Consider the following 25,110-nt stretch of genomic DNA (forward strand, 5'->3'; position numbering starts at 1 on the left):
GGGGGGGGGGGAAAAAAAAAAAAAAAAAAAAAAAAAAAAACTAACACCACACACACAAAAAACCCCACTTTGATTCAAGTGCATGAACAAAATGCACCCTCCCGACATTTGATCACATCAAGTTTATCTTATAAAAACCCACTTCTAACAAGACTTTGACCTTGAACAATTTTTCCAAGGTAAAATTTAGTGGAATTCGAAATTTGTGTTGGCGGAGGTTTGCAGTCTACGAGCGCGGTGCTCTAGTTTAGAATAGTGCCAGGTTGGATGACCTTTTGCGTTCAGATCTGCCATCATTTTTCATGGCTCAGAATCAGAGTGCTATAAATATTCCTCAAACATTTTAATCCATACTGCCTCATCACACCAGGGTTTCAAACTTAAATTACAGCAGGGCCGGTAATTTGTGATTACAAGGGGGCTACTTCAGGCATTGCATAAAAAAGAAAAAAACATTCAACTATTCAAACAACTCTCCTTCTCAACATGAACTATTTTACACTCATATTTGGGTTTTGTTGTCTAATACTTCCTGCCAGACACCTGAAAGAGCTTTTTCTCAGACAGCTGAGCCACATTTGCTCTGAGGGAGGTGACAGTTGAAACCCTCAGTATGGCTTTAACTCTGTCATCACTAAGTCTGGACCTATTCTTTGATTCATTAAAGAATATGCTGGAGAATTTTTTTTTCACAGAGATATGCGCATCCAAAAAGACATGGTCCTCTTGAATATCCTGGGAAGCTCTGGGAAAGATGGGGGTAATTCTCTCATTTCTGCTTTTCCATTTGCCTTTCTGAACTTGGCTTTGAGTTGAGAATTGCACTGCAGGTCAGTGAGCTCCCTTCGTCACACACTGGGAGCATTCGGCACATCAGAGGAGAAGAGGTCAGCAAACATTTGGAATGCGGCAGTGCTGTAACTTCTCAATGGCAGCAACAGCGGTACGGTGGATTAGTGGTTAGCACAGGTGCCTCACAGCAATAAGGTCATGGGATCGCTTCCCGCTCTTTTTGTGTGGAGTATGTGCATGTTCTCCTCGTGTCTGCGTGAGTTTCCTCCAGGTGCTCCGGTTTCCTCCCACAAACAAAACTTGCTTATTTAGGGTCTGCTCCTTTCTCTGCCCCTGACCAAGGGAGCGTCTCTACATCTGGAGTTGATCCCCGTGTGCTGGCGGACTGCAGCTTCCCACTGGTCCTAGTGGTTGGATTATATCTAACTGTAATTAGGATGGGTTAAATGCAGAGGACAAATTTCGCATGTATATATGTAAAATGACAAAGACTCTTCATATTTTTCACCACTGAACGCTTTGCACTCCTTCCAGCAGATCATCAGTTTTTGAAATACTCAAAGAAGACCGTCTGCCACCAACAACCATACCATGTTCAAAAATCACTTTAGCCAAATTGCTTAGTTCTGATGTTTGAAGTTAAGCAAATCCTCTTGATCACATCTAAAAGCTGAAATACATCAAATTTCTGGCACGATTGGCTGATTAGCCACAAGCTTTACGAGCTTGTAAATGAGCAACTGAAGAGGTGTAGTTAAGTGGCCAGTGAGCGCATGTGTTGGACAAGTTCTTGTGTTTTATTAATTTTCATTATTATTACAATGGGAATTTTTGCATATTTGTGTTAATTCTTAAATTCCGATAAGACAGTTTAATTCTGAGGGTTTTTCATGTGAGACGACAAAAGACAGCTCTCATTAGGGAATAATTTAAGAGAAGGCCACTCTCCCCCATTTGAGAAAAATGGGTGTGTAAAGTGTGTGTCTTATTTTTTGGTATGATTATAAGTTCTTTGAATATATTGTGTTTTATGCTTGGATTTGAATGACAATGTTATTGCTAAAAGCTTGTGCAAGAATGTAAACTTTATCATCTTAGAAGGTCAAGGCCAACCTTGGCTTAGATAAGACTGCCAACTGTGAAACGATGGGGTGCGTTATGACTGGAAAATGTTGCTAGGTAACCCCCTCCATGTGATCTAGAGGAATGTATAGTATCTGGGGCTTGGTTAACGTGCCTTCAGTGAAAAGTGAAGTGCAACATCCACTCTTTCCCTCCCACGGTATTAATAAAGTCTTCAACTGAAGCGGAACGTCAACTTTCAAAATTTACTCAAATCTTTCCTCAAGAACCACCTGAAAACCAAAACATAGTAACAGAAGGAAATAGGTGCACTGTCTATGGAGCAGGAAAAATGACAACATGAATAAATAAATGTTTAGAGGAGGACAGTTGACTTACTGGACAGGTCTTCTGTCTTTGCCGTTTTGCCATTAACGCTGCGTCCCATCAGTGCAGCTCGAACCTTCAGGGACTTCCCATCTGGTGTAGCTGAGACGCCGGCCACATAACTCCGACCTGGAACAGACTCCAGCAGGTCTTGACAACCCATCAAACAAACATCCAACCGACCTGAGGGAAGGCACAAAGACAATTTAATGACACAAAGTAATGCCCCCCCCACCAGTAAAATGTATTTATGGGTAGTTAATTAAAATTTGAACATTGGCAGCAACCTGTTAGACAGGCAGGTTTGAAGAATGAGGCAGAGGAAGCTATGCTGGATTGTTTCTGTGGTGTTCCGTAGGAAGTTGATGATCTTGATACAAGTTCCTGCTTGATGGCAGCATGTTGGGGATGATCTTGAGGCAGCTCACTCAGACGCTGCTCCAGAGAAAGACGGAACAAATCCACCTTCTGACAGCACTCCTGCATCCGTGCCTGAGCCTGAGGGAGATGCAAGAAAACCAATCAAATCTAGGCTTGTGTCTTCTGGCAAACTGTGGCTAAAAATCTGTCTCTGTCCCACTCCATCATGTTTAACTGGTGACTCAGTCAAAAGCTGCACTACGCACAGTTTCACCAATCACAATCTGCCTGTCAAGTTGTGATATCATGCTGCACATGAATCACACTCATGTCCAGACAAATGCACAAGAGATGTACTCAGAGAGATGGTTGTCTGAGTGTATATATATATATATATATATATATATATATATATCCAAAATGGATTAAATTCATTTTTCCCTTCAAAATTCTACTCACAATACCCCATAATGACAATGTGAAAAAGATTGAGATTTTTGCAAATTTATTTAAAAAAAAAAAAAAAAAAAAACAACTAAGATCACATGTACATAAAGTATTCACAGCCATTGCCATGAAGCTCATAACTGAACTGAGGTGCCTCCTGTTTCCACTGATCATCCTTGAGATGTTTCTACAGCTTAACTGGAGTCCACCTGGGGTAAAATTCAGTTGATTGGACATGATGTGGAAAGACACATACCTGTCTTCATATAAGGTCCCACAGTTGACAGTGCATGTCAGAGCACAAACCAAGCATGAAGGCAAAGACCTCTGAGACAGGATTGTCAGGAGGCACAAATCTGGGGAAGGGTACAGAAACATTTTTGCTGCTTTGAAGGTCCCAATTTCAATTTATTTTCATTGATATAGCACCAAATCACAACAAAATTGCCTCAAGGTGTTTCACACAAGTAAGATCTAACCTTACCAACCCCCAGAGCGAGCACACAGGCGACAGTGATAAGGAAAAACTCCCTCTGATGACTTGAGGAAGAAAACTCAAGCAGACCAGACTCAAAGGGGCGACCCTCTGCTTGGGCCATGCTACCAACACAATTTACTAAACAATTTACAAAACAAATATACAGGAAATTTTGCCCATGCACTGGACAGGAGGGTTTCAGAAACAGACACCACACCCGTCTCTGGATGGAGCCGCACCTCAAACAGAGAAAGAAACTGAATCAAGCATCGGAAAGACAAATACAGTATAATTTATCAGCATTAAGCAACAACAAAAACAGAAGAAATACTAAGGTGATCGCCGGCGACTAGCCCCAAGCTTCACTAAGAGACCAAGAATTTAGATAAAGTTGAGGCCCCCAATGAGCACAGTGGCCTCCATCATCTATAAATGGAAAAACTGAGTGATCGGGGAGAAGGGACTTAGTCATGGATGTGATCAAGAACCCGATGGTCACTCTGTCCAAGCTCCAACGTTCCTCTGTGAAGAGAGGAGAGCCTTCCAGACGGACAACCACCTCTGCAGCAATCCAAACTAAAATGTATGGTATGGCCTGTATGGTAGAGTGTCCAGACGGAAACTGCTCCTTAGTAAAAGGCACATGGCAGCTCACCTGGAGTTTGCCAAAAGGCACCTGAAAGACTCTCAGACCATAAGAAACAAAATTCTCTGGTCTGATGAGACAAAGATTGAACTCTTCGTTTTTTTGTGAATGCCAGGCATCATGCTTGAAGTAAACCAGGCACCATCCCTACAGTGAAGCATGGTGGTGGCAGCATCATGCTGTGGAGATGTTTTTCAGTGGCAGGAACTGGGAGACTAGTCAGGATTGAGGGAAAGATGAATGCAGCAATGTACAGAGACATCCTGGATGAAAACCTGCTCCAGAGCGCTCTTAACCTCAGACTTGGTGACAGTTCATCTTTTGGCAGGACAATGACCCTAAGCCCACAGCCAAGACATCAAAGGAGTGGCTTCAGGGCAACTCTGTGAATGTCCTTGAGTGGTTCAGCCAGAACACAGACCAGAATCCAATTCAGCATGTCTGGAGAGATCTGAAAATTGCTGTGCACCGACACTCCCCATCCAACCTGATGGCGCTTGACAGGTGCTGCAAAGAGGAATGGGCAAAACTGCCCAAAGATAAGTGTGACATCATATTCAAGAACACCTGAGGCTGTAACTGCTGCAAAAGGAGCATCAACAAAGTCTTGATCAAAGGGTGTGAATACTTAAGTACATGTGAGTTCTTAGTTTTTAAATAACTTTACAAAAATTAAAAAAAAAAAATCATGTCATTATGGGGTGTTGAGTAAAATTTTGAGGGGAAAATAAATTTACTCCAGTTTGGAATAAAGCTGTAACAGTCATTGTAACAGTACAATGAAAGGTAAAGTGCAGTGCAAATATAAACCTGAGTAAACCAGATGCAGACTTGAAATGTTTGGAGAAGAAAAGATAAAATTTAACTGAATGAAAGAGGTATGTTCAGAGTGCAAATTTAAAAAGAAAAAACATTAAGAATGTAGTAGCAAAAAAGAGACAGCATATAAAAGAAAGAGAGAGAGAAAAGTATGTACAAAACTATGGATATTTCAGTGGCCCTGTACCATCTGCCTGATGGTAGCAGCTCAAACAGAGTGTCCAGGGTGGGATGAGTTCTTTAGGATGGTGTTGGTTCCTAAGACAGTAAGAGCCATGAAGGTCCCCCAGTGTAGGTAGAGGGCACCCAGTGATGTCTGTCATTTTGGTAACCCTCTGGAGCTATTTCCTGTTTGTCTCTGTGCAGCTGGCAAACCACGTAGAGGATGCTCTCCATGTTGAACGGTAAAAAGACACAGTCAGTATCTGGTATATTTTTCCTGAGGATTCTCAGCAAGTGGAGTCTTTGCTGTGCCTTCTTTATCGTGTGTGGTGTTCCTGGCCCAGGTCAGTTTCTCGTCTATGTGATCTCCCAGCAAAGGGAAGTCTCTGACCCTTTCCACACAGGTACCCCCCCCCACCAATGATTACGGGCTGAATGTCGGTTTTATTTTTCCTGAAGTCTATGATTAGCTCCTTGGTTTTGGATGTGTTCAGGAGCAGGTTATTTTCTCTAAGCTACACCATCAGCTGTTCCACCTCATCTTGGTAAGCGGCCTGTTGTGACTCCTAATAGAGTCACATTGTCAGGATTTGGGAATTTGCGTTGTATTTGCTCCGTTTTATTTTTATTGTTTGTTTGTTCTCTTGCTGGTCTTTTTCTGCTCGGGTTTTCTCTGTCCCCATCTCTCTTGTCTTACTCTTGGTGCTTGGTGGTGGGCTTTCCTTTTGTCTAGCCACACCCCAGTTCTGAAAGTTTCTACACACACCTGTCCCTAATTTGCAGCTCATCAGCTGGGTGTATTTAAGGTTCACAGTTTACTCTAGTCCCTCCCCAGATTGATGTGCCTTGTGCCTTCCTTCCAGGTCTGTTTATTTTTGCCTTGTTTGCCTCACTGTGTTTTTTGACTACCTGCTTGTTTTTCTCAACCACGCCTCCAGCCTGAAGTTTTTGTACTGTTGCTCATTCTTGACTGCCTTACCGTGTACCGACTCCAGCAAACGTCCACACTAAACGATTTCATCCTACAGCGATGTGTGTTTGTGTCCTGCAATTGTGTCCAGCCTGCTTTGACGAACAAGCCTGATACACATGAGGTCTATTAGAAAAGTATCTGACCTTATTATTTTTTTCAAAAACCATATGGATTTGAATCACGTGTGATTGCGTCAGACAAGCTTGAACCCTCGTGCGCATGCGTGAGTTTTTCCACGCCTGTCGGTTGCGCCTGTGAGCAGGCTTTGAGTGAGGAGTGGTCCAGCCCCCTCGTCGTCGTTTCATTGCCAGGAAATGGCAGAATGATTTGGGCTTTTTTTTTCCATCAGAATTTTTTCAGAAACTGTTAGAGACTGGCAGCTGGAAACCATTAGAAAAATTTATCTGGCTTTCTGTGAAAATGTTACAGGCTTGGTAGAGAATAAGGAGTGTTACTGTCGCTTTAAGGATGGCCCCCAGCGGCTGTGGGGCGCGCCGCGCTCCGAAGCCGCCATCGACAGGCTGAACGACCATTTCATTTCTAAACGGATGGCTGTCTGGATCCGTGACCATCGTGTGCCATTTCTCTGGTTATCACAAGAGCTGGACATCATCCATTTTCCGGCAGATTTCAATTTTGACAAGAGATTTTGTCATGGAAAGCCGAGCGGAGGCTTCGCGCGTCACAATGGATTCGCTACTGGAGCGAGACAAAACCACCTCCGTTTTGGTCTCACAGGACGGCTTTGAGATGGCGTTCAAACAGCTGTCAGTGGTTTTTCCATCGAGTGATTATCCGAGAAATTGTGGATGTGCCTGGACATGCCAGAACATGTCCCGTGAGGCTTCATCATGGCGCTGCTTTGCACCATGCGGCACCGCCGCGACGCGTGAAGCCTCTGCTCCTCTTTCCATGACAAAAACTCCTGTAACAGTGGAATGTGCCGTTCATTTCCAAACTGGACGCTGTGTTTTATCCGGGACGTCGCCTCAGGAACTGTGAAAAGATGTGGACATCAGCACTTTTTCGGCACATTGAGACAGACGTGCAGAGGAATTCCGCGCGTCGCGGCGGTGCCGCATGGCGCAAAGCAACGCCGTGATGAAGCCTCACGGGACATGTTCTGGCATGTCCAGGCACATCCACAATTTCTCGGATAATCACTCGATGGAAAAACCACAGACAGCTGTCTGAATGCCATCTCAAAGCCGTCCTGTGAGACCAAAACGGAGGTGGTTTTGTCTCGCTCCAGTAGCGAATCCATCGTGACACGCGAAGCCTCCGCTCGGCTTTCAATGACAAAATCTCTTGTTAAAAGTGAAATCTGCCGGAAAATGGTTGATGTCCAGCTCTTGTGATAACGAGAGAAATGGCACACGATGGTCACGGATCCAGAAAGCCATCCGTTTAGAAATGAAATGGTCGTTTAGCCTGTCGACGGCAGCTTCAGAGCGCGGCGCGCCCCAAAGCCACTGGGGGCCGTCCTTAAAGTGACAGTAACACTCATTCTCTACCAAGCCCGTAACATTTTCACCGAAAGCCAGATAAATTTTTCAAATGGTTTCCAGCTGCCAGTCTCTAACAGTTTCTGAAAAAATTCTGATGGAAAAAAAGCCCAAATCATTCTGCCATTTCCTGGCAATGAAACGGGGGCTGGACCACTCCTCACTCAAAGCCTGCTCACAGGTGAATGACGCAACCCACAGGCATGGAAAAACTCACGCATGCGCACGAGGGTTCAAGCTTGTCTGACGCAATCACACGTGATTCAAATCCATATGGTTTTTGAAAAAAATAATAAGGTCGGATACTTTTCTAATAGACCTCGTATATACAGACGGGGTGGTGTTTACTGATGGACGACACTTCATTTTATGTCATCTTTGTGCCTTTTTCTTTTGTCACTGGTGTAACTGGGAATTATGTAGACACCACCCACCTCTGCCAACGTGCGACGGTCCTGAATCTTGCGCCCATTCAGCTGCTTCACCACATTTTTAGCTCCCTCTGCTACAGCTGATTCAATGTTTATGTGGTGCATAAGTTCTGCCACCCGCAGCTCCACAGGACTGATCATTTCCACGGGGTGAGCTAAGAACACACACGGGATAAGAAAATGTCAAGCAGTATCAGTATACGGAATAATTTCAAGACCCCGATGAGTAGTTACATATTTATAGCAGCATATTTACCCTCTTCACACACAAACAACTCCTGTACCTTATTTCATTAGGAATTCCTTCATTCATTCACTAGCCAAATTTTAAGATAGTTGTGATGAGCTGATTTGTGGTTCAAGTTGTTTCGCTTGAATTTTTTCCTTCAAAACCATTAGATCAGATGTACTAGTAATGTTTACAGTACATAATACTTTAATAAATAAATTTCAAAGGTTAGAGGCAGATGCATTTTCACATGAAAAAGATGAGACAAGTATTGACATTACATACGTTTTGTAATAAACCAGTCATGGACAGCTGGAGTCTAATCACAGAACGTCAGAGGCAGCATTTACCTCACTGATGATCCATTATAATACGGGCAAAATGCTGCCAACTTTCAGAAACATACGATTCATAAAAATCAATTTAAAAATACCCAGGCTTCTCTCAATTAAAATTTCTGACATAGAATCATTCAATACAAATCTTGACAACTTCATACAAACTAAATAAACATTGGAAATAACGGAACACATTCCGTTATTAAAGAAATAATGGAATGCATATCTTTGGGCACCCTTTAAACAAAATCATAACTTACAGCCAGCTCTCTTTAGACAAGTCAGGGGAGGAATACATGAACATTTCCAAGTCACTGACTTCATTTAATCACTTTATAAGTGATTGTTTACTGTAAATTTAAAGCATGCCAGTAACTGTCGCATGTACTGTACGCATCTTTTTTATTTATAACAAAGCTTTTTGTGTCAGAGATTACACAAGTCATATCTGAGAGCATGTGTTGGTGCTGCACTTCGCCACATCCACAATACCACGGAATTGCCTTGGCTCCAGGATTGCAATCATCCAGGCAGATGACTGGTCCATTCTCACATCTCAAAAATAATTATCTACCACAGCCAGGTGAAACATGGCCATCATCAGCTCTGTGAAGCTGACCCCTCATCCACGTAACAAATCCAAGCAAAACACACTGTTGCGTGAGATGTCTTGCATACATGCAGCTGAGTTTGACTACAGTAGTGACACAAAAACTTATCCAGTCCAATATCTCTAATGCTACCACTGTGAGGTGCACTATATTTTAATAATTGCAAAGATATAATAGGATCTTTGTCACCTAATTCCAGATCATTTTTCTGTTGTTTGGCTTTGTGCAGGGTGGCCAAATTAGGTAGGTGACTTGGCTCAAGATCGCCAACATCCACTGCTGCTTTTGCTGACCTCCATACAACTGGTTCCATCCTGCTTTCACACAGCTCTTTCGCAATCTGTTCACGCAGGTTTCCATAAATGAACTGCTTGGACCGGCCAGTGTGCAGGGAGATATCTGAATTTAGTATGTGACACGGGAGCATCATTGGGCTATTAATTGGTGGCTCTCTGTCACATATTTCAAAATGCCCATGAGACTCCTTACAGCACCCTCTAATCTCTATGTAATTATTGGTGACAGTTGGATAGACTTTGGCTCTTTGGAACACAAATGTGCATGTATTTTTTATCTTCTTCCAAATCAGGTAATTTATGACACGAGTCCAAGTGCCAGACTTCAAAACTATGTATTCCCTTTTCTGAGATGGAGAAAACTTGTCTTTGTATTCAATGTTCTCAGGAATGAATTTAACCCATTCCTCAAAAGGTACTTCAAGCTGAAAAGCAGACACTCTTTTTGTCCAGGGGAAATGCAACCTGAGTCTAAGTCCGTGTCAACAGACTTTCAGGATCACTTCCCTGCTCACTGAATCATCATCATCACTCAAAAATAAAACTCTTAATAAATCCGAAACTAAAGCAGCACAAACGAAAATTTTAACGGCACAAACCAGCACAAATGAAGCAACAAAAAAAAAAAAAATAGACCAGTCTGGTTAATTTTGGAGCAAGCTGGGGGGATGGTGACCTCTGAATGACCTAAAAATTTTTTAATATCTCAGAAACTAAAGCAGCACAAACGAAGATTTTAACGGCACAAATCTGCACAAACGAAGCACTAACCACTCAGTATGTTTCCTTGGATTTTTTATGTGGATGGGGGGGGTCAGCTTCACAGAACTATGGGCATTCCCCTGACCTTCTGCAGCTGCTGGGGTCCTCTGCGTGCTAGATCATGCACAGAGAAATGGGTCACATGGCCAAAATGTCAAAGCTGGCACTCATCTTAGTCTTCGTAACTGCTTGTTTGATGCAAAGTCATTTTAGCGGTACCCAAGGACCCTCTGAAGATAGCTAGTACCAAAGACATCCATTCTGAGGTCACTGGTTAATGTCAAGGTCTCACAACCATACGGCAAGTCACAGCACTAGGACCCTAAGACAGAGACCGTTTTCCTGCAAAGATATTGGCATCACCAAACACCTGTCTAGTGACCTCATGACTCTGTAAGCTCTTCCAGACAACTCTTGATCTCAAGGGCTGAAGACCCAGAGATACGAATGCTACCATTGAGATAAATGAACGTCTCAAGTACACCACTTCACCACATACAGACACACTTCTGATAGAGTCCTTAAAATTGTTAAGTCTGAATCTTAATCTTGATCCAGGACAATCTCAAACCCAAACCCTCAGGTTCCTCACTCAGTTTCTCAAGTCCTGCAATCAGAGTATCCATCGATTCCGCAAAGATCACACCATAATGCATAAAGTCAAGGCCAGTAAATCTTTCCTTGCCAACAAAAAACACCCAAATTACTGGTTTCCACAACTCTACCCACCACCTAGTCCATGCAAGCACTGAACAGTGTAGGAGCCAGAACACACTGCAGTTTTCACTGGGTAAAAAAAACTCTGGCTATGATGTGCATTAGCTTTTTGAGGATCCCATTAATTTTCAGGATGTCCCAGGAAGCAGTCCGATCAACTAAAATTAAATGCTTTGTAAAAATAAACATGGACTGCTCAGAGTTGCTGGATCCTGGTTTCAATGTCAAGATGTACACTACTGCATATGGTATTCTAACACCGGCAGTGTTGCCAACGAAACTGACCATGTCCTTGTGGGAAAATGCTCGACAATTTTGCAGAACTGTAGGGTCTACTGAAGTGCCCAGTTTGTGAATTCTGATTGCAGACTTGTTGCACCTTCCCTGAAGATTTAACTGAAGTCCTCAGTCCCAAAGATTAAACCTCAGCAGAAGATCAAACTCTCAGAAAACTGCATGTAATTTGGCTGAAGGACTTGCAGATATGGGCACAACTGGTGATCTGAACAGGCTGTGGACGTTATTCCACAGCCAGACCCTGAAAGTTGCTGAGGATTGTAGTGGAGCATAGGAGAAGGTGCTTCATATCTGACAGCACCAAATATCATACAAATCTTTGGATGTACAGGGAGCTGATAAAGTGGGCTGTGACGGCCCTGAAAATGGACAAGGAGGCATTTGTTAGAGGAATCTGATCAGGTGACAATCTGTGGTCTAGTGACCCTCAGCCTGCTTACAGAGGAATTAAAGCACTCTGTTCCTCCAGACCTACACCTCATCCCATTACAGTTATGGCAGAGGATGGTTCAGTCTTGGCAGATACCTCTGCTGTACTGTCATGCTGGGCTGGCAACTTTGAGCAGTTGTATAAGGCTGATCCTCCTGCTGAGATGTTGCATATTTCAGGCGACAGTGTTCTTATAACTGATTCTCCAGTCAATTGTGACTTACAAATATGGTAAGATCGCAAAGGCTGTCAAAAACAGCTGAGGTTGGTGAAAGTGCCAGAGATTTGTGGCATTGGAGTGGAGCTCCTCTGGGTGGGTGGAGATGCTGTTCTCTTGGCACTGCAAGTAATTTTTGTTTCAGTCTGGGAGTTGGGCATCATCCCTACAGACTGGAAGAAAAGAGTTGTCCCAATCTTGAATGCAAAGGGTGATCATATGGACTGTAACAATTATAGATTATATACACACACACACATATATACATATACATATATACATATACATATATACATATACATATATACATATACATATATACATATACATATATACATATACATATATACATATACATATATACATATACATATACATATACATATATATATATATATATATATATACACAAAATACAAAACTGTTTAATTTGCCTTTATTAGTGAATAGATTTTAATTTCTGTACTTAATATTTAGGGGTGTCAATAATTCTAAACAGCACTGTACTTATCACATTATTTCAACTTTGGAATTTGATTTAGCACAATGCCATCAGGGTTAGCACAGTTTCCTCACAATGGGCCTCAAGTATCAATGTTGCGCACTTGTGGCGTAAATTTATGGCGTAAACTTGAAATACACCAAAGTCGCCGTGACATGTATCAAGCAGTGCGCACCTGCCCATTTCTGGCGTACGCCTGACGTGATCTTGATAAATGCGGTGGGTGGAAACGATCGTAATTATAATAAACACGCCCAGAAATATTCAGACTCCGCTTCAGACACACCCTCATTTTACGACATGGAAGCCGGCAATGAAAAAGAACTTCACCAATCATGACGCGTGCCAATAGAGCGTCAAAAGTGGCCGTCGTATTAACTGTTTTGTAGTATATAATCAAAGTGTTACAGTGGTCCCTCATTAATCGCTGGAGTTACGTTCTAAAAATAGCCCGAAATACGCGAAACCGCGACGTAGTCAGCGTTATTTTTTACAATTATTATAGATGTTTCAGAGCTGTAAAACCCCTCACTACACAGTTTATACACTTTCTCAATCAGGCATGAACATTTCCTCACTTTTCTCTCGTGTGTAAACACTCTCAAAGTTCAAACCTTAGTAGGAAAATAATACCAAACTGTTTCAGGCACAAACATTTGTTTGAGAAATAAAAATAGAAAGTTTTCCTATAAATAATTATGATGGCATTTAGAACTAACGAACTAATTTTAACGATCAACGAATGAGGTCGGACACATAAGAAATTAATAGTGACTGACCAGTATGTCAGATCGCTCCTCTGCGTCCTGACGCTGCGCCTTTTCCCACTCACATCTCGCTGCAGCAGGTGTTTGTTTCCGTGTGACAGTTATGAGTAGTTGTTGGCGCTCTTTTCTTCTGGGCGACAATATTCTTATAAACAGATACGCAGAACACAGAACACTGTAAAAAAAAAAAAAAAAAAAAAAAAGGCATGCAAAATTGGACTAAATACTCTGCGAGACTCAGAGGCCACGACAGGTGAACGGCGTTATGGCGAGGGACCACTGTATTCTCTTTTCACATGTCAATAATTCTTGACATGTGGATATTTGCTCACTCAATTAGTAAGACACGCCTAATCTGTCAGATTTCTTTATTTTTTAAATGTATTTCTGTATTTATTTTATTGTGACAACCGAATGGAGATGTCAAAACCTGGTTGCAGCACGGGCGAATTAAGGGAATGACGAAACTACAGTTGTTATTATCAATTTCATTGTCTAAAACGATCACACCACATAAAGTTAAGCTCAGCGCTGCTCTGGCTCCAGGCTCGAAGTCTGGAGAAAAAGGCGAGCAGCGCTGTCTTTGCAGTCAGCGCTGTAGCCACGGATCGTGCTCCATAACAATCCTGCAAAAGTGGGATTTATATTGATTATTATGTAGTATAATCAGGAAAGTGTTATTTATGTAACATATGCATTGATTTGTATAATGGCACTGTTTATCATGTTGATCATCTTCATTTTTATGTGGATTCCAGCGCTGGTTCATTTTGGTGTATAATTTACGCCACCTCTCGACCTGGTGTATATTTTCAGCGCAGCGTACGCCAACGACCACATTGATAAATGCCAAGTAGTGCAGCCGTTTTGGCGTACACCCCATATACGCTCAAATATCACCGTACGCAACGTTGATACATGAGGCCCAATGAGAAGTTCCCAGGTTCGCTTCCGACCAGGTTCTTTCCATGTGGAGTTTGGATGTTCTCGTGTTACAGTGGGTTCCCTCCAGCTGCACAGGCTTCCTCCCACTTCTAAAGACATGCAGGTTAGGTGAATTGGAAACTTTAAACTGACCACAGGTGTGACTGTGTTTGTGTGTCTATATGAGTTGACCTTGTGATAGACTGCAGCCTGTCCTGCAGCTCTCTCCCCAGTGGTTGCTGGGATGGTCCCCTGTGAGCTTATGGTAAATGGACTGCATTTATATATCACTTTTCCATCTGCATCAGAAGCTCAAAGCAACTTGACCTTGCCCAAGGGCCCTTAGTGATTTTCAGGTCTGGCTGAGTTTTGAACAGAGGATCCCCTGGTCAAAAGCCCAACAGTTAACCACTAGACCATCACCTCCCACTTTAGATAGAATAAACGGGCATAGAAGATGAATGAATATTCGATTCATCTCATGTTAAAGAAATCTGTTTTCACTAAGTTATGTTTTATAAAGGAAAGCCTTATTTTGATCAACTTAATGTCTTCAAAATGAAAAATATGTAGATTATAGAAGCACAAGGTGTACAAGAGAACTTACCGTATGTGCTGTCCCGTTCCCTCTCCCTGCCCTGACTGACTTTAATAATCTGCATGCGCAGCAGCTCAATTTTGGTGCGACTGTCCTGCAACATCTGCTGGGCTGTTGACAGAATCTTCCTGTCCTAAGATGACAAATAAAACTGACCCTGTCACACAGACACTGCTTGCATGGTGCTACATATAAAAATCACTGTTGCTGTTTGCATTGAGGACATTCTCTCGTTCTTTCTCTCCCTCACACAGCAAATATTAATGTTAATAAGGGAATTTCATTGCCTCAATTTTTTCAGTCAAAGATGTATAAGATTTCAAAGTATTAAAGTAAATAAAACTTTATGTACAGGTTTGTAAAAGTTTTTATGTTTATTGCCATTATATTGCTTATATTCAAGAATAAAGCCAGTAATTCATTTTTATTGTGATTCATATGAATGTACCCAAGTAAAATGTCATTCAGTATCACAATATCTTTTTTGAAATACATAAACATTGTGTTAATTTCTCATCATCACATGGTTATATATAGATGCTTGGTCTGGCAGAAATATAACTACCCAAAAAAGTGATATTTTATTCTGAATATAACATTTGATGTGTAATGGGCAGAACTTTCAATTTGTTTAAGGTTTTATTGCAAACATTTACTGCCCTGCACATTCAATGGCCGTATTATTTTGCTCATTTGAAAGATGCAATCCTCACTGCACACGATTAGTAGATCAGCTGCAACATATTTCTGTGGGTGATAGAGTTTGCACATGTTTAATACATTTTACACACACAAACCTTTAGTAAATCTGGCTCAAAATAGTTTAAATAAGTTTGTTTAAAAATTAAATGCCACTTAAGCAGTGTTAAGTAAAATTTTAAATAATTAAACGTGAAAAGCAAAAGTGCTTTGAGGACATTCAATACTCTGTGTCCCAGAATGCTCTCTTGCAGTCCCTGTCCATTTTTTTTCTCTGCACTGTTCTGTCTTACATAACAGATGGTGCCACATATTAAATAAGAATCTGCCTAAAGTCACTTTTGCAGACAAATGCATGTCTACTAAAGAACATATTGATTCTAACCACACTGATCCTTTAATTAGGCAATTTCCTCATCAGAGCCTCAATAAATAAAAGTGGCACCTATTATGGGCACAGATTACAAGGACAAATTTTACCTTGATTGAGCTGTTGGTGTACGTGTGGATGATGTTCTCAGCACCCTGCTTGACTTTGGTCTCCATGGTGAGTTGTTTCTCCAAGGTGCTTATACGGCTGGTGATTGGTGATGTGGCATCTTCCCAGCGACATGACTCTGGTGACTTGTTATCTACACTATCCACACATCCTGCAGGAAAGGACAAAAAACACCCTCAATGCAATCACCAAATTAGAACATACTGGAACTTTGGGGACACTCGAGACATCATGTGGCAGGACCATGTCTCAAAATTTTATTTTCCAATCTGTCCATTACTTTGTTAGTTATGTCACATGGAGACACGGAGTTGCCACATCTGTCAGTTAGCCAACAACAGGCTTTGAAGTAGAGAAAAATAAATAAAAGCTACCTGTGGTGCTGTCCTTCTCTGTGGCCACAGACCGTGCATTGATCTCCTGTAGCTCCCAGTGTAACTGCTCCAGTTTGCGACTAGAGGCCTTGAGTTGGCCCTCCACATCTGCAGCACTCTTGCGATTGGTGACTGCCCGTCGCATCCGCTCAGCTGCCTCCTTGATCTTCAGCTCTCGCTGGATCTCCTGCCTTTTCAGCGTCCGGGCGTCTTCCAAACGCTGCTGAAACTGAGGGTCAAGAATATCCCCCTGATCCAGATCCTGCAGACAGCCATTCTACAGAGAGACATCACTTCAGAGTTAATACGTGAGGGGAAAAAAAGGAGGAAGAGAGAAAACTACTAACAACAAGCAAACATGCACACACAAAGAGTTACAGGAATTATACTTAAGATATTTTTCCAGCCAATTTCATTAAGAAAGCCCAGCTCCAAATCAGAAAAAAAATGTTAGGACAATATGGAAGACACACACACACACTTATTTTGACTTCTGTTCACTGTAGATAGTATGAAACGATATTTGAATATATTTGATATTATGAAAAGATATTTCATTTTTCATGTGAGATCATTTAAGTAAAGAAAATCACCCGGTTTTAAACATATCAATATTTTGTTTGATATTACAGAGAGGAATGAATCTACAATGTCAGAAAGCCAAAGTTTTAAAGCTGCTATCAGAGCCAGGGCTTCCTGTTTTAAATGTAAAAATGCACACCAAGTTTCAGCTACATTGGTCCAGCAGTTTCGGAGATGTTTACACACGGCACTGATGGACAGACAACCCACGGCATAAGCTCACTGGACCAGGTGAGCTAAAAATCATATTCCTTGAGCTTGACCCAATGACTTGTCAAAATCATACCCTTTAAGAGGCCTGTGAGGAGCATGCTAACAAAGTCAGACATGATCTTGACCTTTGGGAAACTTGACCTTGCCTGGGCAATTTCAGAACAAAACTACATGAGTGTGACAAGTTTAGTGCAAATTTCTTTTGACCTCTGCCAAAATGAACCCTTTAAAAAGGTCAATTCCAAAGTCAACCTTCATCCACATACCATGTTTGGTGGAAATTGACCAAAGAACTTGAGAGGACCAGGGGAGCGAATAGACAAAAGTTGCTCAAATTATAGCCCAATGATCTTCTTTTGGCTGCTCTCATTAGGGGTCGCCACAGCAGATCAATCATTTCCATCTCACCCTGTCCTCTGTGTCTTCTGTCACGCCAACCACCTGCATGTCCTCCCTGAGGACATCCATAAACCTCCTTTTTGGCCTCCCTCTTCTCCTCCTATCTCGTGGTTCTATCCTCAGCATCCTTCTCCGTATATACCCTGGGTCCCTGCTCTGCACATGTCCAAACCATCTTAATCACACTTCTGACTGTCTCCAAACCATCCTACCTGTACTGTCCCTCTGATATGTTCATTCCTAATTCTGTCTGTTCTCATCACTCCCAAAGAGAATCACAAAATCTTCAGCTCTGCCACCTCCAGCTCTACCTCTTGTCTTTTTTTGTTTGTGCCACCATCTCTAAGCTGCAAAACATAGCTGGTCTCACTACTGTCTTGTAAGCTTTCACCTTCACTCTTGCAGATATTCTTCAGTCAAAAAATAAATAAATAAAAATAAAATCACTACAGCAACCTTACTCCACCCTGCCTGCACTCTCTTCTTCACCTCTTTACCACATTCTCCATTACTTTGAACAGCTGACCCCAAGTATTTAACCTCCTCTACTTTCACCACTTCTCCTTGTAACTGCACTATTCCCCTGGGCTCCATCTCATTCACACACACACACACACACACACACACACACACACACACACACACACACACACACACACGTACTCAGTCTCGCTCCTACTGACTTTCATTCCCCTTCTCTCCAAAGCATATCTCCACCTCCCCAGGCTAGACTCAACCTGCTTTCTACTCTCACTACAGATCACAATGTCATCTGCAAACATCATAGTCCATGGAGACTCCTGCATCCTGTCATAAGCCTTCTCTAAATCCACAAATGCTCAATGTAACTGCTTCTGGCCTTCTTCATTAGTATTCTCAGAACAAACACTGCATCTGTAGTGCTCTCTCAGCATGAAACCATATTGCTACTCACAGATGTTGACCTGTTTTCTAAGCCTGCCCTTAGAAACTTATCAGACATACGCCAACATATTCGCCGCATTTTTCATACATTTGCATACGCTGGCTAAAGGTCAAGGTGTGACAGGTCAGTTAAGCCTAGAGTGCCTTAATTGAAAGAGCAGCGCCAACTCAGAACATGGCGCCATTTTGGTTCCAACTGTGCTGAACTCCTGAATGAACCTTTTATTTATTTTTTTTAATCACTTAACCATATACAGCAAAGTACTAGCAAAATATAAAAATAATTAAGCTATCAAATTTACAATTTATGATGATTTATTTAATTAATTTAAAGCCTAATTTATGCAGCTGCACAGATGTAACTCTGTGCCATGCAATGACACGTAATGACACGCGTGACATTTTTAAAGTTTTCCGTCTCTGGATTATGCTTTATTATGGACTAATTTGACCATCTACAAGCTTTTCTTTCTACAATCATCACCTCCAATTCAAAGGTAAGGTGTACATTTTCCTCTTTTACCGACTCCATGCTGTAAATGCGCAGACTTTTCTGATCCATTTTTAATCAGCGTGCGCACTGCAAGAACTATTATAATATGATGGCAGATGAAGCAGTGAAAGCAGAAAAGTGTCAAATCACAGCCTTTCGCTGTATCTGATTTAACAGGTGCACGTCCAGGCAGCGGGTCCGAGTCTGAGCACAGTTTGAAAAAAAAAATAAACGGTCGGTCTTTTAACCAGGAAAATGACTCCGGTCCCACTTTACTGGAATTGGTGAGTGTCAGAGCTGAACTTTAATTCTGTTACTGTGTGTCCAGACTGCTCAGGGTTTTTAATGGAAATACACTGATCAGACGGGACATTTTATCTGATGTGAGTGAAAAATCTGATATGGTGTTTATTACATGGAGAACAATACAAAAATATTGGGACTTTTTTGTTTGGTTACTGCGAATATCTGGTTTATACTATGGCTTCCATCCCACACGGCTGACTTTATTTTCCCAAAGTGAAGCATAGTGTCATTTCAACAATTTAAATATGCGAGTCACCAAAGAGTTTACAAACACAAAACCAAAGTTTTCACAGTTGTGACCTTCTGCTGGAGGGAGAAATAAGCAGTCATAATCAGCATCACTTTTATGCTTTGAAGAAAGAAAGAAAAAAAAAAAAAAAAAAAAAAAAAAACTCAGCACACAACAATGGGGGAGAGGGGTTACCATAGCAACTATCAATTCATCCGCATATTAATTAGATCATGGATCAATTACTGCAATGATGTTGGTCAGAGCACTACAGACTATTTTTTAAGGGTTTTGCAATTAGTCCTATAGCAGTTTAGTTCTTAACTGCAGCTCTGCATATTTTCTACGTTGATCATCTGAACACACCTAGCTTTGTAAATGGGTTTGGGTGTAGCAGGAACAGAGAAAATATACAAGCACAACAGAGAACAGTTTCAGTCTAAAATCAAGTAATTCAAATTTCCAAAGCTGCATTACATTCCAACACTTTTATATTCTGGTCTTCAGACTGAGGCCTGCTGCACTGCCTTAATAATCTCTTTCACTTCCTGTTTCCATATAATTACCCTCTGATAATATAAAGTGTCAGTTCTGCACCAACGTGGTGTTTGAGACAGGATTAACAACAGTCCAGCTGCCTTGATTGTCCGTCTAAATGTTTTCTGTAGTGTTTTGTCATGTAGAGGAGCTGGAGATGGAATCTGCCCAGGACAACAGGAGAGGTCACCGAGGACACATCGTTTGCCCATCACGAGTGATTAACACAATCACAACTGACACATTATGATAAAACAAGATTATGATAAAACATTATGATAAACAAGAACAACACTGAGCTGCGAATGTATACAGAGCTGACCTGCCAATATGTAGACCTGGGTTCAAATCCCACTTATGCTACCTGTCTGTGTCCTTGGACAAAACAGTCTGCATTGTTTATTCTAACCAGCTGTAAAAATGGCTTCAGCTGAGGAAGTAAATGTAAGGCAGTATTGTAAAATGCGTCGAGACTCCTCCGGACAGGAAAACGTTATAGAAATGCAGCCTTAATTCTTCTTAAGCACAACAATATGCAAACACAGCTAGTTTATATGTGCAAAACAATCATTTGTCTGTCTTCACATTAGTGTGGGTCCAAATGGACAACTATCAATCAGATTCACTTTTGGCAATTAACTACAGAGTGCATCTCTGTCACCAAAGTATGAAAGTGGAGTGGAAATGTATTCTTTTTACATAAACAACTTGTTATATTAAGCAATAAATAAATAAATTCACACAATTTTTCCCTCCACAAAATCCTCCTCTTGCCTATATCACTTCATCATGAGGTTGTGTAACTGGTGACAACAGACAAAAGCTGGCCCATGTTTCTCCAAACACTGAAGCATACAACTCCTTCAGAGTTGTTTGGGTATTTTGGTGGCTTCCCTCACTAGTTTCCTTCCAGTATGATGATTCAATATAAAGAGTCAGTTCTGCACCAACGAGGTTTTTCCATCATTAAGCATAACAAAAAAAAAAAAAATCAGAAAAAGGCCTTATTAATCAAAAACTTGTTACTCTTGAGGATTTTTCTGGATTACAATATTTCTGTATTTATCTCACCAGACGGTAAAAACAGGCTATTGAGATCAGTCCTGTGTGTCTATATGAATGTGTCCACCCATAACAAACACTATTAGGCCTGACAGTGCAAAAACGTACTGCATCACAACTTAGTCCTCCTCTCGGTTTATTATAAGCAAACCTGTTGAGTATGAAACAACTCAGATTTGGGAGTGTGCGCTGAAGTCACATCCACCACACTACAGAATTGGCCTGGGTCCTGATGGGAAACCATGCAGGCATACAATGGATACATCACCACCTCAGGGGCATAGACCTAAAAAAAAAAAAAATACACACACACACACACGCATATACATATATACACACACGCACATACATATATACACACACAGGAATTATGTCTATAAAGAATTTTATGTGGATCTGAAAGATGTGCATGTAGTTGTATGTTCTTAAATGCAAGCACTCCACTACTATTTAAGTGTAGAAGCTCATTAGGTTTACCACATTTTTATAACCCAAAGATTATTTAAACACATTTTATCGTGCTGTAATCAGACAACTTCAAATTCAAAAATTTTTGCTGCAAAAAGTACCTTGAAAGGATGCTTGACTCCTGTACAAGACTCACAAAAGTACTTGCTGCTGATGCTTGGTTTTATGCACATTCAGCAGATGGCTAAAACTAGTTATACCCGTCTGTCTAATAAAGTTTCCACTGAGTCAGTGTTGGTGTAAATAATGTCATAATAGCCTTTGTGCACAAACACTGTTTACGATATTGATAACACTCATGCCTTTTTTTCTTGTTTACATTTGCTGATAAAAGAAAAAAGTGATATGTTTCACCATTTACATTCCAACATGCAATTAGAAAGCAGCATAACCAGTAACTGATTTAGATATGTGAGAAAATTACACACAGAGAAAAACATTAAATTATTAAATCTGATGAAAGATAATAGTTTGCTTTAAAAGCCTAGTTTAACTCTTAGTCTTGTCCACCCAAATTGGAAGTCCCAAAAACCAGTTTTATTTGTTATTATCTATCGTCCACCTGGTCGTTACTGTGAGTTTCTCTGTGAATTTTCAGACCTTTTGTCTGACGTAGTGCTTAGCTCAGATAAGATAATTATAGTGGGCGATTTTAACATCCACACAGATGCTGAGAATGACAGCCTCAACACTGCATTTAATCTATTATTAGACTCTATTGGCTTTGCTCAAAAAGTAAATGAGTCCACCCACCACTTTAATCATATCTTAGATCTTGTTCTGACTTATGGTATGGAAATAGAAGACTTAACAGTATTCCCTGAAAACTCCCTTCTGTCTGATCATTTCTTAATAACATTTACATTTACTCTGATGGACTACCCAGCAGTGGGGAATAAGTTTCATTACACTAGAAGTCTTTCAGAAAGCGCTGTAACTAGGTTTAAGGATATGATTCCTTCTTTATGTTCTCTAATGCCATATACCAACACAGTGCAGAGTAGCTACCTAAACTCTGTAAGTGAGATAGAGTATCTCATCAATAGTTTTACATCCTCATTGAAGACAACTTTGGATGCTGTAGCTCCTCTAAAAAAGAGAGCTTTAAATCAGAAGTGCCTGACTCCGTGGTATAACTCACAAACTCGTAGCTTAAAGCAGATAACCCGTAAGTTGGAGAGGAAATGGCGTCTCACTAATTTAGAAGATCTTCACTTAGCCTGGAAAAAGAGTCTGTTGCTCTATAAAAAAGCCCTCCATAAAGCTAGGACATCTTTCTACTCATCACTAATTGAAGAAAATAAGAACAACCCCAGGTTTCTTTTCAGCACTGTAGCCAGGCTGACAAAGAGTCAGAGCTCTATTGAGCTGAGTATTCCATTAACTTTAACTAGTAATGACTTCATGACTTTCTTTGCTAACAAAATTTTAACTATTAGAGAAAAAATTACTCATAACCATCCCAAAGACGTATCGTTATCTTTGGCTGCTTTCAGTGATGCCGGTATTTGGCTAGACTCTTTCTCTCCGATTGTTCTGTCTGAGTTATTTTCATTAGTTACTTCATCCAAACCATCAACATGTTTATTAGACCCCATTCCTACCAGGCTGCTCAAGGAAGCCCTACCATTATTTAATGCTTCGATCTTAAATATGATCAATCTATCTTTGTTAGTTGGCTATGTACCACAGGCTTTTAAGGTGGCAGTAATTAAACCATTACTTAAAAAGCCATCACTTGACCCAGCTATCTTAGCTAATTATAGGCCAATCTCCAACCTTCCTTTTCTCTCAAAAATTCTTGAAAGGGTAGTTGTAAAACAGCCAACTGATCATCTGCAGAGGAATGGTCTATTTGAAGAGTTTCAGTCAGGTTTTAGAATTCATCATAGTACAGAAACAGCATTAGTGAAGGTTACAAATGATCTTCTTATGGCCTCGGACAGTGGACTCATCTCTGTGCTTGTTCTGTTAGACCTCAGTGCTGCTTTTGATACTGTTGACCATAAAATTTTATTACAGAGATTAGAGCATGCCATAGGTATTAAAGGCACTGCGCTGCGGTGGTTTGAATCATATTTGTCTAATAGATTACAATTTGTTCATGTAAATGGGGAATCTTCTTCACAGACTAAAGTTAATTATGGAGTTCCACAAGGTTCTGTGCTAGGACCAATTTTATTCACTTTATACATGCTTCCCTTAGGCAGTATTATTAGACGGTATTGCTTAAATTTTCATTGTTACGCAGATGATACCCAGCTTTATCTATCCATGAAGCCAGAGGACACACACCAATTAGCTAAACTGCAGGATTGTCTTACAGACATAAAGACATGGATGACCTCTAATTTCCTGCTTTTAAACTCAGATAAAACTGAAGTTATTGTACTTGGACCCACAAATCTTAGAAACATGGTGTCTAACCAGATCCTTACTCTGGATGGCATTACCCTGACCTCTAGTAATACTGTGAGAAATCTTGGAGTCATTTTTGATCAGGATATGTCATTCAAAGCGCATATTAAACAAATATGTAGGACTGCTTTTTCTGCATTTACGCAATATCTCTAAAATCATAAAGGTCTTGTCTCAGAGTGATGCTGAAAAACTAATTCATGCATTTATTTCCTCTAGGCTGGACTATTGTAATTCATTATTATCAGGTTGTCCTAAAAGTTCCCTAAAAAGCCTTCAGTTAATTCAAAATGCTGCAGCTAGAGTACTGACGGGGACTAGAAGGAGAGAGCATATCTCACCCATATTGGCCTCTCTTCATTGGCTTCCTGTTAATTCTAGAATAGAATTTAAAATTCTTCTTCTTACTTATAAGGTTTTGAATAATCAGGTCCCATCTTATCTTAGGGACCTCGTAGTACCATATCACCCCAATAGAGCGCTTCGGTCTCAGACTGCAGGCTTACTTGTAGTTCCTAGGGTTTGTAAGAGTAGAATGGGAGGCAGAGCCTTCAGCTTTCAGGCTCCTCTCCTGTGGAACCAGCTCCCAATTCAGATCAGGGAGACAGACACCCTCTCTACTTTTAAGATTAGGCTTAAAACTTTCCTTTTTGCTAAAGCTTATAGTTAGGGCTGGATCAGGTGACCCTGAACCATCCCTTAGTTATGCTGCTATAGACGTAGACTGCTGGGGGGTTCCCATGATGCACTGTTTCTTTCTCTTTTTGCTCTGTATGCACCACTCTGCATTTAATCATTAGTGATCGATCTCTGCTCCCCTCCACAGCATGTCTTTTTCCTGGTTCTCTCCCTCAGCCCCAACCAGTCCCAGCAGAAGACTGCCCCTCCCTGAGCCTGGTTCTGCTGGAGGTTTCTTCCTGTTAAAAGGGAGTTTTTCCTTCCCACTGTAGCCAAGTGCTTGCTCACAGGGGGTCGTTTTGACCGTTGGGGTTTTACATAATTATTGTATGGCCTTGCCTTACAATATAAAGCGCCTTGGGGCAACTATTTGTTGTGATTTGGCGCTATATAAAAAAAAATTGATTGATTGAACTTTATGCTCAAACCTTAAATATATTAAACCAAACCCAGAACATAAAGCCATGAAGTTATTCACT

The 25,110-nt window shown here is 41.0% G+C and overlaps 1 protein-coding gene across 1 annotated transcript in view; it reads right to left on the reverse strand.

Annotated features, from left to right (window-relative positions):
• Positions 1 to 25,110, reverse strand: part of pkn3 (protein kinase N3) — a 98,981-nt gene that overhangs the window by 52,080 nt on the left and 21,791 nt on the right. Inside the window, exons 2-7 of the mRNA XM_034191687.1 lie at positions 16,323 to 16,599; positions 15,930 to 16,099; positions 14,760 to 14,883; positions 8,066 to 8,217; positions 2,529 to 2,739; positions 2,254 to 2,424 (exon numbers count right to left, since the gene is read on the reverse strand). Of these exons, the coding sequence (XP_034047578.1) occupies positions 2,254 to 2,424; positions 2,529 to 2,739; positions 8,066 to 8,217; positions 14,760 to 14,883; positions 15,930 to 16,099; positions 16,323 to 16,599 (1,105 nt within the window). The remainder of the gene's footprint in view (positions 1 to 2,253; positions 2,425 to 2,528; positions 2,740 to 8,065; positions 8,218 to 14,759; positions 14,884 to 15,929; positions 16,100 to 16,322; positions 16,600 to 25,110) is intronic.

Source organism: Thalassophryne amazonica, chromosome 17 (assembly GCF_902500255.1).
Source record: "Thalassophryne amazonica chromosome 17, fThaAma1.1, whole genome shotgun sequence".
NCBI lineage: Eukaryota > Metazoa > Chordata > Actinopteri > Batrachoidiformes > Batrachoididae > Thalassophryne > Thalassophryne amazonica.